General features: G+C 33.9%; 2 protein-coding genes across 11 annotated transcripts in view; one reads left to right on the top strand and one right to left on the bottom strand.

Annotated features, from left to right (window-relative positions):
* Positions 1-11,628, bottom strand: part of LOC105326362 (pyruvate carboxylase, mitochondrial) — a 27,233-nt gene extending 15,605 nt beyond the window's left edge. Inside the window, exons 1-12 of one of the 8 annotated variants that reach the window (XM_066087117.1) lie at positions 11,533-11,628; positions 7,548-7,780; positions 6,719-6,903; positions 6,215-6,380; positions 5,628-5,773; positions 4,761-4,878; positions 4,241-4,511; positions 3,624-3,786; positions 2,869-3,051; positions 2,328-2,562; positions 2,076-2,126; positions 616-633 (exon numbers count right to left, since the gene is read on the bottom strand). In XM_066087117.1, coding sequence (XP_065943189.1) covers positions 616-633; positions 2,076-2,126; positions 2,328-2,562; positions 2,869-3,051; positions 3,624-3,786; positions 4,241-4,511; positions 4,761-4,878; positions 5,628-5,773; positions 6,215-6,380; positions 6,719-6,903; positions 7,548-7,734 — 1,723 coding nt within the window. In that variant the 5' untranslated portion in view covers positions 7,735-7,780; positions 11,533-11,628. Of the gene's footprint in view, positions 1-615; positions 634-2,075; positions 2,127-2,327; positions 2,563-2,868; positions 3,052-3,623; positions 3,787-4,240; positions 4,512-4,760; positions 4,879-5,627; positions 5,774-6,214; positions 6,381-6,718; positions 6,904-7,547; positions 7,781-8,068; positions 8,212-8,448; positions 8,597-11,532 lie in introns of those variants that run through there. The other 7 variants (XM_011426352.4, XM_066087119.1, XM_066087118.1 and 4 more) reach the window with 7 other exon arrangements.
* LOC105326365 (TAF6-like RNA polymerase II p300/CBP-associated factor-associated factor 65 kDa subunit 6L) lies at positions 11,581-17,985 on the top strand. 3 transcript variants are annotated; one of them, XM_011426358.4, is made up of 12 exons: positions 11,581-11,730; positions 11,892-12,096; positions 12,536-12,622; positions 12,886-13,036; positions 13,311-13,361; positions 13,561-13,655; positions 13,905-13,982; positions 14,405-14,506; positions 15,400-15,524; positions 15,705-15,837; positions 16,395-16,523; positions 16,632-17,985. In XM_011426358.4, exons 2-12 carry the CDS (start codon positions 11,920-11,922, stop codon positions 17,910-17,912), a joined length of 2,409 nt encoding a protein of 802 aa, XP_011424660.3. In that variant the 5' UTR covers positions 11,581-11,730; positions 11,892-11,919; the 3' UTR covers positions 17,913-17,985. The 3 variants fall into 3 exon arrangements, with proteins under 3 accessions (XP_011424660.3, XP_065943197.1, XP_034325778.2); XM_066087125.1 differs by having other exon boundaries at positions 11,589-11,703; XM_034469887.2 differs by having other exon boundaries at positions 11,589-11,726.

Here is a 17,985-nt window from a genome sequence, read left to right as displayed (position 1 = left end):
TTCACATTATGACCAAGCATGCTTATTGTCTTTGACTATATGATAAACAGTCTGCATGCCTCTCAAACAGCTCAATCAGCCTCATAAATTAGTGTGCAGCTGTAATGTATTTTGTACTATATACTGTAGAAGGCTTTAGCACATATGTTTGTTGGTTCAAAATTTCGTTATTTTTAAGCAAAATAAGATTTCGTTGGCATTTAATTTCGTCATATCGTAATTACATCTTTGTAATCAATAATACTTGGGTTAAAAATTTGTCATGGAATTAATTTCGTTCAATTATACTGCCAACGAAAATAATGAAATTAAACCCTCAACGAATATTTCTGCTTCTACAGTATTAGTTGACTAAAGAAATACACTGTAGTAGTATATTGAACAATGCTAATCTCAAATACTATACACAAGAACAGCCCACCTATGACATTGATAATCAGCATACTAAATAAGAGATGGATAAATTGAGACATTAGGTAAGTACTGTCGTGATGCAAATAAAGATGAAAAGAGCAAAAAGTAAAAGATACAAGACAGCAATCACAGCTGAAAAAATTATATGGTGTATGTATTGGCAATGATTGCCTGCGTTGCTGTGGAAACATTGATTCTTACCCATAGAACGCATCTCCTCTGCACAGGGGAGAAAATGAAGACAACTTATATAAATACTCTCAAGGCAAGTTTTGTTTACCTTTCATATGGCAAGTAAAACATGTTTTATAGTAAACACATATTTTTACATGTATTGGTATTGTACAAATTAATTTTGATAAAATAGCTTGAGATCAGCTATAGCTACACAATTTAGGAATAAAATAATGACAAGAGGAAAAATTCTGTCTATCAGAAGTAATCCTAAAAATAAATACTTGAACAACAGAATTCCTGACAAATTTGATTTTATGCACAAAAATGGTATCTGTATGTTATACATGCATGAATATTGAATTGATGAAATAAAGCTTGATCTGTATATTCCGCTTCCTTTTGAGATTTCTTAGCAAGTTGATAGAACTTGTGCTTTAACCATTTATACTTTATGATAAAAAATATAGATATGTTCAAATAAAACAATTTTAAACCTGTTTGCATTATTGAATGGATGTAAAGAGAAATAAACACTTTCAAATACTGACAGTTTCTCCCCACCAACCAATCTGTACAATCCTGACCAATAACAGCAAAGACCAAGCAAATACATGTACCGTTACTTCAAGTCCCTCGATACACCATACTCACTGATTTTAGGGTACTTTTAGATTACATTAAACTGCAATCTCCTGTGTATTTCATAAATTTTAATCAATTCATGTGCTATACTCTGAACATAAGATTAAACCAAGATTTTTGTTTAATTGAGCTAAATAACTAAAAAATACTACATGTACTATGACTTTTCACATGATACAATTCTCTCTAATTTATAAAAAAATTGTTTTTCATGTAGTGTAAAGAGGGTCTAAAATATTATCAATGGATGATTCCGTTGCAAATCAAGGCAGAAAAAAATGCATGAACAGCCTCCAGCCAGTACTGTAAAAAACCTTAGTATCAATTAATCTCAAGATGAAAAGTTTAAGGGAAAAAAAAAAGAAAAAAAAATGGTATCTAGTTGTTTTTTTAATCTCTCAATTGCATAGAAATATACATCAATGACCAATTTAAACTTACACTTCATACCAGAAATTTAAAGAGAAAAGCTATCGAAACCTGCTTTTAGCATGATAATTAAATTTTGACTCTCAATCAAATATTGATTAAAAAAAAATTAAAATAAGCCAAACACGGGCACATTTTGAGAGTAAAAGGCATTTGAAATCTATCAAATGATACTGTAACTGCTAAACTAGAAAAAATGTTTAATTATTTCATTTTAATTAATGATCAAAAGCTAAGCTCTATAGCCATCTACATACACACTATGAAAAAAACTTCATACATGGATATGTAAGATGAAGCTGTATTGCTTTAAGCTTGCAAAAAAGCAAGAAAAGTAACTTTCACTGCATTAACTGATTGATGTTCAATATTCTCTTTGAACTGAATCAAATGGATCAAACACCATGATTTACCATAATATCCATAATTGTTGTTACCATTTTCTATGTCAGATTCTCTGTCTACTATGAATAGAACATACACATTCATTCCAAACAACTGATACATGATTCTGACATTAATAGACATACATAATTATATATTGACACTGATCCGTCTGACTGACAGAAATCAATAAGAGTGTGAGTTCTAGCCTAAAAGTCAACTAGCATTCAACTTTATCAGACAATCACAGGATAAAATTCAAAGTGATCAACAAGTCTTACCAAAAGGAAGCTGGGGTACAGAGGGGACAACATCTGAGGGCTGTAGGTCGGTCGCTAGGGGTGTCTGGGGACCGTTGACCATGACCTGAGCCAGGTAGTACAGTAGCTTCTGGGCACGGTTCTGGGTGGGGTAGAATTTAAACAGCTGTGGGTTCTCGTCAATAAAGTAGGTGTCTACTACTCCCGACAGGAACTGGTCATGTTGAAGGACGTTCAACAGGAAGGGAATGTTGGTCTAATAAGAAAGAAAATTTAAACAGTTTTCAAAAAAAAAAAAATCAAAGTTCTTTTTCTTAAATCCTAAGACTATTTCTTGCCATGTACCAGTTCACATCCTTGCAATGATATGTTAGTAACAGTGAAAATAAGTACTTAGCAAAAATTGTCTTAGGCCAGTATATGTATCTGTCATTCTATTTTAAAATAACTTATCATTATCTAGCACTCTGTATAACTGTAACTGATAGAAGAATCAATTAGGAAAAAAATATAGCTCTACACCGAGACTATAGTAGCGATATATCGGTTTATGTAAACTAACCTTGACCCCTCTGATTCTGAACTCTTTGAGAGTTCTTAACATCTTAGCAGCGGCAGCTGGATGATCCCTGGCCTTGGCGATGACCTTGACCAGCAGAGAATCATAGTAGGGAGAGATGATGGCCCCAGCAAACCCCAGGGCACTGTCCAGTCGAATTCCCATACCCTCTCCACTCCTAAATACCTGTAATTATTAATGTTTAATGATAGATATACATGTACCTCACATCAGTAATCCAGTGCCGTAAATACTAAATGTGTACATATGATAACTGAATGATAAATTTTATTGCAGTTATCTTCCTTGATATATCAGAATTCATTTTGATATCTGAGAGTTCTCTTTCTGTAAATTCATTTAAATTATTTATTTCAAGTATTAAAGCTTCCAATCAAGCTTAATGATGTATAAGATATACACTGTGGATACAAAATAGAATTATTTTTTAAAATCTTATTTCATATTGTTACAAATTCAAAGCAGCCTTACTTAGTACTATTACTCTAGATGTAAAAGGATGTGTTGTTTTTTTATGCCGACCCAAAATTTCAGGGAAAGCATATACCTAAAGCATTTTTTGAGACAGGGTTAATTATGCAACATCATTTCAAAGTTACTAAGAAAAAAATTCTGGAAGCCACAAGATTTTGATCATAAACAAATCATGATGTTATGATAATTACTAAGGAGATAGAGAATACCAATGAAACAACTGCCACTAAGCCTGGTTAGACGTGTTCCTACAGATAATCTACCTCGATTCTGCCTGTGTCCGGCTGGAAGCCTCGGGCAGGGTCCTCGGTGGTCATCCTACACTGGATGGCACAGCCGTGCAATTCTATCTCATCTTGACTGAGGCCCATCTCCGGCAGCAACTTCCCCTCCGCTATCTGAATCTGACTTTGCACCAAATCTATCCTAAAACCCAAAGGAAAATATGCTCTTATCATGAATATTAACATTTTTTAAGACAATCATAAGCTATCAAAAAGTCTGGATTTTTTTTAATCCCCTGGCTTTCAAGTCTCTGGAATCTGCGACTATGTTCTGGGAATACTGTGGAATTGTCTAAATTCGTGGGGGCCAATTTAATGGATTGCTTAGATTTTACAGATTTGTGATTTCTTTTATTCCAACATAAGAAAGCATGACTTATATGTCTAATTATTAATTTCTGGAGGATATTAGTTTATGGATGAGAGGTACTCACAAATTCCACAAAAACTGAGCCAAATCTAACTAATCCACAGTATACACTTCAAAGTGTAAAAAAAAAAAAAATTACAAATTTTGTAGCAATTACCCATATATATCTAGGCGTGCATTCACAAAAGATGTATTTTTAACAAACTGTACACTAGGAACAGCTTACCCAGTGACTTCCTCAGTGACAGTATGTTCCACCTGTAGACGAGCATTGACCTCAATAAAGTAGTACTGTCCCGAGGGATCCAACAGAAACTCCACTGTACCTGCGTTCTCATACCCCACAAACCGAGCCAGTTTCACAGCGTCAGCAGTCATCTTGTCTCTAATGTCCAGTGGAAGTTTGGGGGCGGGGGCAATCTCCACCACCTTCTGATGACGTCGCTGTACGGAGCAGTCCCTCTCGTACAGATGGACAACATTCCCACCTCTGTCACCTGGCACACAGAAAGTTCAAACATGGTCAAAGAAACATCTAGTTGGAGGTTAGGATGAATTATCATTGATTTGAAAGAGTTGTATCTTAAAACATTTTAATGTATAATCAAGAATGGTTAGTTCAAAGCACTTTTTCTGAGGTACTGCTGACTGAAGATAAGGTACGAAATGAATAATATGAAGCACAAACATTTTACATGTACTACATAATATTATAAGTACCGTTAGATGAAAAATATTCCATTTACCCAAAATTTGTACTTCAATATGCCTGGGTCTTTCAATGAACTTCTCCAGGAATAAAGCTCCATTTCCAAAAGCTGCCTCAGCCTCTGATGTTGCTCTCCTGAAATTCTCATCCACCTCCTTCAGAAAAAAGAGCATGAAATTTGTTGGATTGTCAGAAATGAAAGCATGTTGTTCATCGATCATGTCAAAAATCTAAAGCAAAGAGTGTCCATGACATTCTATACACCCAGTACAGGTAATAATTAAAGAGTTGTTGCTCACCAAAATCAAGGTTTGCTTAATATTATGACCATGCAGAGTTGGTGGAAATGTGTCATGTTACATTGGTATTCTGTACACCCAGTATTGCCAGTACAAGTAATAAGAGTTGTTGCTTTACATCATGATCAGAGATGGTGGAAATGTGTCATGTAATATTGGTATTCTGTACACCCAGTATTGCCAGTATAGGTAATAAGAGTTGTTGCTTTATATCATGACCAGAGTTGGTGGAAATGTGTCATGTAATATTGGTATTCTGTACACCCAGTATTGCCAGTACAAGTAATAAGAGTTGTTGCTTTACATCATGATCAGAGATGGTGGAAATGTGTCATGTTATATTGGTATTCTGTACACCCAGTATTGCCAGTACAGGTAATAAGAGTTGTTGCTTTATATCATGACCAGTGTTGGTGGAAATGTGTCATGTAATATTGGTATCAAGCATAACAGTGCTATTATTGTATTTACATGTACAGTGTATCTAACAATAAACTAATTACTCTTTCTATATAGATATTGTAGATTCAACAATCAGAACTGCAAACTCATTTCCAATATAAAGCCATGCTACATGTACATGCATCAAGTCGTTATTTCCATACCTCCATTGACCTGACAATCCTCATGCCTCGCCCCCCTCCCCCGTACGCGGCCTTGAAGATGACGGGCAGTCCGTACTGTTCACAGAAATGTCTGGCCTCCGCGATACTGGCAACCGGCCCATCCGATCCAGGAACCACCTGTACCCCTACATAGAGAGAGAACCACATGAACTGATTATATACAGTAAAACAAGGTTACATGCTTGTAATGAATCCATGCTCTCAGTAAGTCAATTACATTTCACGTAAGTTGGAAAAGTATCATAAACTGATCAGATATACGAAATTTTGTTTATAGCATTTAACAGTATTTTGTCTCTGGTTCTTCGATATAATCCTGTTTAACAGTACCAGTGTATGTAACTTTTTTTTTACAAAAAATCAAAATGCTAGCAAAAATCTGTTCATTCATTAAACCACAAATCAATCATATATAATTTTGTTCAAATCTTAGATGTCAATGATCATACAATGTTAATAATGCAATACTGTTTTAACAATTGATTTTAAAAATAACCGTATTTTGAGGGAGTGAAAAAACAACCACAATTTGAGCATTTTTTTTCAACAGTTTACGGTAAACTAACCAGCAGCAATGGCTGCCTGCCTGGCTTCTACTTTATCCCCCATTTTCCTTACAACCTCTGGGGAAGGACCAATGAATCTGATCCCTGCATCCAACACCTGCTGTGCGAAATCATCTCTCTCTGACAGGAAGCCATAGCCAGGATGTATGGCATCAACACTGTTTTCCTACAAACAAAAATATGTGTACTCTGATCATAGCAAATTATGGGGTGTACATGAGAGTTATCTCCCTTTTAACCACATTTAAATATTTGAAGGTTTAATTCAAATATTTGTAGGTTTAATGAAAAGCATTTAAAGTATGATATAAATTCAAAGGATACTATAATCCAAAATCGCATCATTTCATTTTCCAATTTCCAATAGCTAGCTTGGTAATATTACATCAAGTCTAAGTAAAACACGACCTATGAAAAGGTGATCTTTATAAGTTTGGCTATTAATTTGTTAATGAGTTTGGCTATTTGTTAATGAGTTTGGCTATTCGTTACAAGTTTGGCTACCTTTGCGACCTGAATGATCTCTGGAATATTGAGATAGGCAGCCACTGGCGGCAAGCCTTTCCCAATCAGGTAGGACTCGTCCGCCTTCTGACGATGCATGTGCATCATGTCTTGTTCTGAATAGATGGCCACAGTTTGTATGTTCATTTCTGTACATGCTCGGAACACTCTGATGGCAATCTCACCTATAAGATAAGACAACAAAGAAATCAGAATTCTGACAGCTCATAATATCAGATATTTGGGTTGAAAAAATTCTTTTCAATTGATATTATCATAATTATATAAACTGGCCAATTCTCTGCTAAAAAAATTTGTGTTAAATGTAAACGTCAAAAAGAAACTTTCACAATGACAGATATAATGAAATGTAGTGAAAACTACTGGTACAGCATTAATTGAGAAAAGTTTACATTTACTAAGTCTAGAATAAAAGTTAAATGATGTTGCATATCATTTCCTTAATGGATTTCTCCTATGAAAACACTATAACAGAATAAAATGTTTTTCTAAATATAGGAAATGATGTTAGGACTATATTGTTTTTAGTAAATATAAGAACATAATGTTTCATGCTAATTCTTTTATTATATTATCATATATTCTGCAATATATCTTATTTTTTAATTAACTGAATTCCAAAAATGTTCTTATAATAAATAGAATCATTGATCAGAAGTTAATCTTGCCTTTATTTATAAAAATTGCATTAAAAATTTTTTATTCTGGTCAAGTCAGCAGCATATGTCTCATGAAATAACAACTACCCGTACAAAAATGTTCTTTGAGATTTACAGTACAAGTAGCTAGAGCACTAAAGATGCTATACCTCTGTTAGCAACCATCAGTTTCTTGATTTTCTCCTCTGGTTTGCTTTGCGACTTGGCCTGAGTTGAGCAACATGCCACCCCCGGGGGCAGCTTGTAACCATGGTGATTGTGTCCCCTAGCAACGTCGGGCAGTTGCACTCTGGCTGACTGACACAGGGTCGACAGTCGAGCTTGCAACCGAAACATTTTTTCTTGTTGGCTCTTTCTAAGTGTAAATCTTGGTCTGAATACTCTGTAATAAAAAAGCTACATTCGCTTCAGTAACTGTACGTTCCACTTGATATTGATTTTCCTGTTATCTTACAGACAGACTAAGTGAACTAAAGCTAGGTCAGTAAAATAACCTTGAATTTCATCTCTCATAAAAACCCTGATTTTTCCAAACAAACATCGGAAAATTACAAAGATAACATACACATACATGTATGCATGTACTTAGTGCCTGAACTAAAATGCATCTTTCAAAAATATCAAAACCTGATTTACTACAGAACTATATATTAATAATTATTCAATTTACCCTCCTGAGTAAGAATGAGGTTTATACACTACAATGGCCAGACCACGTTGTAGAGTACATCGTAAAAGCCATTAAAAGGAAGTTCAACTTATCATGTCATACAATGCACTACTATAAGGATTAAGGAAGATGCTCACTCATGCATTTATCAACAACATAACGATTAAGGAAAATCTGCACATGCTCTCTGCCTGCTGGCAAGGAAATATAACATTTTTTTAACATTTCATGAAATCAGAGAAATGTATCACCATTTTATGAAAGGTTATGGATTCATCCCTGTCCCATATACACATATTTGTAAATGAATAACCTCAGAATTTTTATGAGAAAAATTTACATCAAATGTTATTAACAATAAAATGCATGTGGTACCCTACCTGAAGATATATTTTCTCTCACTGAATGTAGAAGTGCATTAGTAATATGTGTGTGTTTGTGTTTGCTGGCTAATATATTATACTACTGACAGTAACAAACAAAAGCAAAATATTTACTACAGGAAAATGCGCAGAATTTGGTTATAACTGGAAAGATATAGTCTGAGAGGTCAAGGCCATGTACCGGTACTCGCTACGCACATGTTGAGGGATATTTAAATAGATTGTGGGTAAACAGCTGATTTACATTCAACATGTTTATTTCTAGAACAGTGTCCCCTCCTACAAATGTAGTCACACCAGGACACTGACCCACTTTAAATATGAATACCCTCTGTTTGTATCACCTTACATTTATTGTTTACAGTGCACATAAATTCTTATTAATTTGCAAGAAGTATACTCCTGAAAATATACAAAATATGTGTGCATATATTTTTAAATAATACATGGATTAAAAGTAACAGGTCCTACATTAAATGCTACCTAGATAGCAAAGCAGGGTTGTCTCTAAAAATTGAAGTAGAAGGGAGAAATAAGAAAGTAGAAGGGGATCTGAAGGTCTAGCTTATAACTAGATTGTGTTTGAAATGCAATAATAGCCGGGTAATTACGTCACTTTAGGCGGGGGAATTCCCCGCCTCCCGGGTCTTAGAGACAACCCTGGCAAAGGCAAATAAATTAAACAATGAACAGCTCCCAGGCAACTGTGACAATGTGCAGGGTAAACCTGAGGCCTGGAGCTTCAGTAAATCAGTCAACGGAAACTTCAATGATATTTTAAGGGAAAACTTCATACATTAAAGATCCCCATTACTGAAAGAAACATTACGTAAAAACATTTTTTATTGCATGAAAAATTTAAATATATATTGCAAGGTGAACATAAAGCAAGCATAACACCTTTCTGAACATTTTTTAAGTCATGTACACTTTTGTACGTTTTTTCTTCAAAATTGCCTTGGATAATAAACATGATAGAGCTATGACGGGTTAAAAACCTTTGGACCAAATCAAACATGTAAAATATTTCAATCTATAGACTGTCTGTCAGGCTGTCTGAAATGCATGTGGACTTTGGACTTAAGGTGAGAAAAAAATAGGATACGTGTAGGAAATATTAATACGTTTATTCAACAGGTGGCCTATGGGCTATATCACTCACATGACAACATTGTTAAGTAACAACTCTGATCCAAGTAGGTAACAAGCTCTACAGTAATTAATACAACAATTCCCCAATAACTGCAATTTTTTTCTGAATCAAATGGCCCCCGGGTTAACACTCATTTGAACAGTAAAATTCTTTAAATTTATTTTACATCTATCATACCTTCAAGAAGTATAACCTCTATTTTCTTCACGAGAATTTATTCTTATTTAAAATCAACCTATTCCTCCCCTACTTGTTAATTCTATATGACCTTACAGAATTTAATTTTGATTGAATAAATTTATTTAATAAAATCTTTTAAACTAGCTTGCTTTCACAGTAATTTGGATCCATATATATTTTCCAAAGAAGATCACCTTCCCCTAACTGAGGTTTATCTGATGCTTATATTGGGTCTTATTGCCTGAAAAATTCTTCAGAATATTTTACTTTTAAACCTCCGCACACCCCAGTCCTATTATTGCTACCAATTCAATTCATTTTCACTCAAACTGTCAATGTGACAGTAAATGAGGTACATATATATAAATATTTACAAATGTATCTATTAAGGTTAGAGGTACATGTACAGTAAAAGTTAGAGAAAAAATGAGAAGGTCATTTGGGCAAGGTTTCAACAAATTTAAGTCATATGGTATTATACTATCAAAGAGACAAAATATTCCTGTGTTGAATCTTGCAACCCTCCTGAGGCCTCATTATTGGTTCCAGACCATCAGGTTTCAACAAATCTTAAGCATGAGGGTGATGGATTTTTGAAATGTTACATCATAAATTAAGCATTTGTGCATCTTTTGTGAATTTTGCACCCCTCCTGAAACCCAATTTATTGGTCTAAGGGTCCCAGTAACACTTTGACAAAATTACAAATTCAACCTTTATTCAATCATGATGCCTTTGTACTAATTTCACAAATTGAAGCAATAATGATATATCAATATTGGAAACAATATATTTGAAGCTATACCATCATAGCCTCATGCAATATAAGTTTAACTACTTAATTAAGATGGGGATCTTAAGGCCGTTAAGAAAAAGGGACACTTAAATTCTAATCTATGGGGGAAATTACACCTGGATTTTATTTTACTTGATAGTAGTCTATTATCAGTCATATTTTAAATTCTATGGGAGGTCTGATAGGTTGTTTATTAACCACTAAGTCTCCTTAAATTACCCCCCCCCCCCCCATCCTCCTTTTTGGTATTTTATTAAATCAATAAACAGCTAATAGTACATTACATTTAAATCATGATGACTTTGTTTTAAACTGTGAATAACATTGTTCATGTTCTGCTCTAAAACATAGATAAAACTCGCCATTGTGCTTGCATGTGCCATTTTTATCTGGTCAAATGCGGATTCTACTGGAAGCTGTCAGGAGCACATATAATAGACTTTCTATCAAAAAATCATTTTGTTTGAATTTAACTATCTAAAAACATGAAAATGCATGCATCTTCCCTAATCAGAGCCTTTTCAATTTTTTAAAGTTTTCACAAAATCTTGTCTGCCAGTAATGCAGTGCTCAATCTCATCCACGTAAGATTTTATTGCATATACATTGCACATATATTCAAGCCATCTAAAATTACCACCTATCCATTAACATATTGATAAGCATTCACTACATCGATAAACTTTACTATTAACTTGAATTCAAAACTCATTAAGATTGTTATATAATATCAAATTTAACTTTGTCATTCCATTGTCAAGTTCGGTAAATAGCAATACCCCACATGCGAACCACACAGAAATCACGCTTAGTCCGCATGCCATGAAGTTGAAAACATCTATAAATTATCACAAATTTCAATTTGAAACAAAAATCGAATTTTCAAAATTGCATAAAAATTATAACTAATCTGGTTGCATAAATTATGTAATGCTACAGCAACAACATTTACCTTGCTCTCGATCGACGTCTGCAAAAAAATCCTAAACCGGATATTAATTGTCGATAATAAAGTAGAAAACCAACTGCAATATTTTCAAGCTTTCGATACCGATCAAGCTCGAAATGTGATACCAATGAAATTTTAGCCAAAATGTATTGTCATAATGGCTGATGAAGACTCGTTAAGTAGCAAAATTGGATCAAGTTTGTAATTATTTAAAATTTTGTTTGGAAGTTCATGAAATACTATTTATCAGAATTTTCTCTGTTGCTTTTAAATCTTATGATAAGATTGGTTTTTATTAGTGCTGATTTTGCCTGATTTTCCTCACTGCTTTTAATCACAATTTTTCAATTTCTTTGTATCAGACACTAGCACTCTAAGGAATACCAGAAAATGGCCGAGATCAAAGAGGAAAAGAAAACAGCGGTGGTGGATGATAAAAGATACGCTATCATTACAAGAGAGAGCATCAAGATGATGGCTGAATCCGTTGGGATCAGTGAGTTGTGTGATGAAGCAGCTGCCATGCTCTGTGAAGATGTCTCTTACAGGCTGAAGGAAGCCACACAGGTATTATATCGTAGAATAAGTCAAAAAGATGTATACTTCTTCATACATGTAGATATAATATATTAATTATATTCATCTCTTTGGTTAGGTGCTTGTCTTACAACATGCTTATTCGATTGCATAGTCTTAGCTCAAAAGCCAGACAAATCTTGTTGATTTCAAAGAGCCATGGCTGAGTGGCTAGCAATGAAATAGACAGGACGATGTCACAATGCAGTTTGACACAACTACTCAAAGTCCAAGCTCTTGTTAAAATGGTTCTATTGTAAAGGCTCAGGATCCTCTGAGTTTGCATATCTTCAGTAAATTAAATTACCGTAAAACTGAACTTTTTTGTCTTGTTTCATTATTAATTTGCTCAATTATTAACATAATTAGCTTTAGAGCAAAAGTTATAATTTGTATTACCTACAATATATTTGATGGTTTACTGTTCCAGAATTCAATCCAGTACATGAAACATGCAAAGAGGAAACGACTGACGACAGAGGACTTCAATAAAGCTTTAAAAAGGAGCAGTGTACAGGTATGCAAACACTCGGAGCACTTTTAATTACCGACTATTACCCACTTGAATTTCTACTGATATTAAGGGATACGATGTGATAGTGTGTATTATATACTCATAAGTCCTACACTCCTTCTAGCATTAGCTAGTGGGCTTTCCCTTTAGCTTTGTTAGTAGAATGTTGGTTTTTAAACTGAAGGGTCTTGGGTTCAAGCCTACGCGTGGTCATTTACCTTTAAGTTATTCTATTATAATATTTATGATCATCATGATACTTTTAGCCGGTAAGTGGACACAGATGCCAAGATGGAGTGAACTTTAGACAGCTAAAGGAAGCAGAGATTTTTTTCACGGATGACGAAGATGTAGAGTTGTGTGATGTTGGTCTCGAAGACTGTACACCATGCGAACAAGGGGAGACCTCTATAAAAGGTTTGAAGATCCAAATTCTTTGTTAATTTTAATACCAAACTCTTTGTTGTACCTGTATAAATTAAAAAGTTTACAGATCCAAATCTTAATATGGAGTTTATTATCAAATGCTTTGTGGTACATTTATGATCTCAATGGTTTGATGATGTACATGTACATCGTTTTATGAATTTTAATACCAAATGCTTTCCTGTACATGAATTGTTTAGAAATAATGATAAAAGGAGTGACAAAAATTAAGAACCTGGTAAACAACTTTTTATTTCCTTTTTAGCTCAATGGTTAGCTGTAGAAGGCATATCAAAAACTTCATCTCTGTCTCAAGGTATTTAAAATCAACTGTTTTTAAACACATACCTGTGCATATCAAATGCATGTAAGCTACATCTATGCAGATATGTCCATGTCATAATGAGTATTAAAATGTGATGAGATTTTTTTAATATGTATCCATTTCAAGCTTATAAGAAGGATTTGGTTATTCCTGAATTACCTATTAAGATAATGCTGGTTTTATTTTTTAGGAAAACCAATAAAACAAGAAAATAATGACATCTTGCAGAAATATTATGACAGCATTACCAAAGCTGTTTTGGGGAATGATCTCAAATTAATGAAGGTAGGTAATAGTCAAACGACTGGACAAGCTAGTATTCCTGAAATACAAAATCATAAGAAATAAAGAACCTGCTCTGGAATATTTTGACCTGTGAAAGAAAGTATTACAATATAGTACAATGTATATGATACATGAATAGTACTATTGTCTGAAATTAAAAGTGAATGGATATCAAGAGTTTTGTTAAGCATGTATTGGGATATGTATTTTGCATTCTTTACTAATAAATGTTTATTTCATATGTTTCAGGCAGCTCTCCAGGATCTACGCACCAACCCAAACATTTCCTCCTTGCTTCCTTGCTTTGTCAACTTCGTCTCTAATGGGGTAAGTTTTTTGAAAGTTTGAGGATAGATAATTGTCATCTACTCAGCATTTTGTGAAAAGTTTACTCTTTTCTAAATGGCCACATAGGGAGTAGGGGCACATGGTTTTAATGGATCTAAAACATTTCTTGTGATTCATGCATTTTAGATAGGAGGCTGGATTGTCAACAAATAACTCATAAGATCTATCCAAAAATTTTAGAATAAGATATGAGAATTTGAAGCCATAAACTACTGTGTAGTGTTTAATTAAGAAAATTTTTAAATATTTAAGCTTTAAAATGGTTTTCTATATTTTTATACAGAGCTCTTATTCAAAGGAAATTAATAAAGTCTAGAAATGGCCACAGCCATCCAACTCTCTTAAGAGTAGAAAGATGTAGTACATTTATTTCAATTTGATGAAATATTATTTTTAAACAGGTGAAGACAGTGAGTCACGACGTCTCCCAGATGACTAGGTTGCTGTACACAGTGAAGGCTCTGATCAGTAACACCAGTCTGTTCCTGGAGCCCCAGTCTTATGTAAATTAGTTTAGAATCAAAATTTAACAATTTGAAAAAAGTTATTCTTTATTCATGCTAGTAAATAATCATGCTCAGCTTAATTCATAACCTTCGGAACTATTTTGAAAAGTAAAAATGTTAATATTGCATTTATTTGATAATTGGTTTTTCTTTAAAAAGAGCCTGATTGGACATAATGCATTAGCAAATTATGCATGTGTAAAGAAATTAATTTCAAAACAGTAGTACCAGTACAAACTGGATACTGCAAAAATTATTTGATGTCAATGGGAAAGACGATTCAAGTTCCAGTACTTGTATACCGGGAACCTATACAGCAAAACTCGTTTATAACGAATTTCAAGGGACCATAGAAAAAACTTCGTTATAGCCGTAATTCGCTATACGTTTATAACGAATTCGTAAAATATATTATAGCAAATTCGTTATAAGATAATTAAGGGTTTTTCCGGCTTACAGTTTTCTAAACTATGGTAAGTTATAAAATTAGTATTTCCGTCATTTACCAAAAATGTCAAAATAACCATTTCATTTCAATTTTTAAAAAAATTCTGTATACTATTTGAATTTGAGTATTTTATATATGCATCTTAAAATTGCATGTTTCTTCAATGAAATTTAAAATAGAAAAAATTTGTTATAAAAATGATAAAATGCGTTAACATTTTGCCAGCGGTGGTCTTAAAATTACTTCGTTATAGCCGTGTTCGTTATATACATCAATTTTCTATAGGTTTATATAAGAAATTTGCCGGGACATGAATAATAATTCGTTATAGCCGTAAATTCGCTATATCCGTATTTGTTATATTCGAGTTTTGCTGTATATATGTCAGAAAAATCTTATTTTTATGAAATAATCATTCTTACAACAGATTTTTCTTTTATAGTTAAATCCCTTGGTTCAAGGAGTCAGTTATTGCCTTTTAGAGTCATTAGCAGCGTCCATTAACCCATCCAATGACCACTGGATGCTGCGTGATTATGCTGCTCGAGTATTGGCCCAGATTGTTCAGTAAGTAATCAATTATCCTTTACCAAAATGAATACTAGTACTAGATCGTTACATATAAAAAAAATTCATCAGCCATTGATATAAGAATATGATGCATTTATAATGAAGATCAGATGCAAAATTTCTTTGTCTTATTTCTAGTAACAAACCTAATCATCATTTTCTGTTTTTGCACTGTAGTACATGGTCTAGTCCCATCAACCACTTGATGCACACCACCATCAGAAGTCTAAAGGAAGTCCTCTGTGATCACACTAAGCCCTTCTGCTGTCACTATGGGGCTGTCATGGGAATTAAGGCTTTAGGACCACAGGTAAAGTACATACAGTAAAACACGCTTATAACGAAGTGCCAGGGACGGCTGATTTTGCTTCATTAAAACTGTAATTCGTTATATTCATCAAGTTTACAAAATGTAATAAAGTCACAGGGAATGAAAATAACTAAGTGGCCATTCATTATAAGCTGTAAAATTAATCCATTTTAGAATACTTGATCATGTTTGAGGTGAAGGCGAGCACAATATGGTATTAATAAAATTAATCTACTTTTAAAATTTATGACCAAAGAAACATGGATCATTTTATAAAAAAGCAAACATTCTGATTGTTTATTTGAGAAAAACTGAAACAAAATTAATGTTCATACATGTAATATAATAAAAAATTAAAATGTGTGAGAGGTACAGAACACATCCCCTTTGAATAGCTATACCTGAATTCTAAAAGGATGATTTTGAATTGGAGGAAAAACAGGAATTTATTTAATATCTTGTCTCTATTCTTGAACATGACACACAATTTTGTGTAAAACGGAAATAAGTGGGCCTACAATTTATTTGTTGCATTTGTACATTGTTTTCTTGAATAGGTGATAGATGATGTCCTCGTTCCACAGCTACCTGTATATTGGCCTCACCTGTCCTCGGTCCTCGAGGACAATTCTTTCTCTAATGCCCTCACGAAGGCTGATGCATTCAAAGTTTATGGAGCTTTACTGGTAAATTTTAATATATCGATAAGCACTGGAAAATTTTAATATATTGATAAGCTACTGAAAATATATGTAATAAATCTGTGAATTTAATAGGAAGTTTTTTTTTTTAAGGCAAGTGTTGAATTGCTCATTTGTACTCAAATGAAGCAATATGAAGACCTGCTGAAACAAAAATATGAAGAAATGGAATTTTCTGAACTTTTGAATGAGGAAGCATCTGCTAAGATGAAGGATTGTTTACCAGACATACAGCATTCCATTTCAAAGCTATACACTGATATGTATGGATATTTTGGGGACAGAATGACAAAATGTTTACAAGACTTCAATGAAAAATTTAATTTAAAACAGAAAGTGTTCACTCCAAAGTTCAAAGAAAAGCTTATTTCTCTATCTGATGCAGATGCATCTAAAAGTGGAGATGAGCTATTGAAAGAGTTTATGGAACAAGTGAAATTGCAGCAACAGTTGGATAAGGAAAAGGCCGAAAAAGAACGCATCCAAAGACTGATCAATGAGGAAAAACGAGAAAGAGATAGAAAGCATTTCGAAGAGCACCAGCGATTAATGGAGGCAGGCAAGAAAAGACTAGAAGAAATAAGACTTGCTGAAATTGAAAGAGAGCGTGAAGAAATGGAAAGACTGAACCATGAAACAAGACGAAACAAGAAAGTTGCTGAGGAGAGAATCTCAAAGATGCTAAAAGAAGACAGTGATGATGATTTTGGTGAAGATGCAGTCATTCCCTATAGACGTGTCAGAAAGAGGACTAAAAGCCAAGTGCAGTATTTCCCAACGGAATCTCCAGAGAGCAACGATGATGATCCTTCATATTCCTTACCTGGGACATCAAAAGGCATCGATCAAAAGAAAGGGATTAAACTTAAAATCATAACTCGCCCAGGCAAACTGCCAAATGTTAAGATCGAGGCTCAAGCGAAGGAAATGAAAAAGTCTTCACCTCATAGCTATCCCACCAAAGTATCCCCACATCACAAGGAGCAGAAGTACTCCCCAAAGTTGTCTCCCCATGTTCACAGAGAGGCAAAAAATTCTCCCCACTCATCAAAGGACAAGTCATCCCCTCACACTCACAAGGACTCGCCTCTTTATTACGCTCATAAAGACTCGCCAGCTCCTGAACTTAAGTACTCGCATCACTCGAGTTTGCCTCAAGACCCCAGTGAAACGAAACATGGCAAAAAAAGAAAAGCCAGTCAAAAACGCAAAGATGAGTTTGAGTTTGAATCTGATCCTGAGGATTTTCCCCCTATGTCTTTTAAACCTAGTTACAATTCGTCTGAAGGTGAAAGTTCAGAAGGGGCAGAGCTAAGGAAACCTATCAAAATGAAACTGAAAGTAAAAGACTCCAAAGAATTGCCATCTGACTGAGCACAACATAATGATGTGCAATTGGTGTATATATACATATTTTTCTATGATGGAATAAAACACTAAATGTCAA

This window comes from Magallana gigas, chromosome 6 (genome assembly GCF_963853765.1).
Source record: "Magallana gigas chromosome 6, xbMagGiga1.1, whole genome shotgun sequence".
NCBI lineage: Eukaryota > Metazoa > Mollusca > Bivalvia > Ostreida > Ostreidae > Magallana > Magallana gigas.
The sequence above is the reverse complement of the archived record's forward strand: the minus strand, read 5'-3'. Positions and strand labels throughout refer to the sequence as shown.

What these genes read in the sequence shown, in the direction of transcription:
- LOC105326365 (XM_011426358.4), top strand. Translation starts at nt 11,920, where the DNA reads ATGGCCGAGATCAAAGAGGAAAAGAAAACAGCGGTGGTGGATGATAAA. An exon ending in AACTTCATCTCTGTCTCAAG is followed by an intron (nt 13,362 to 13,560) that starts GTATTTAAAATC and finishes TTTATTTTTTAG; the next exon opens with GAAAACCAATAAAACAAGAA. An exon ending in TTAAGGCTTTAGGACCACAG is followed by an intron (nt 15,838 to 16,394) that starts GTAAAGTACATA and finishes TTTCTTGAATAG; the next exon opens with GTGATAGATGATGTCCTCGT.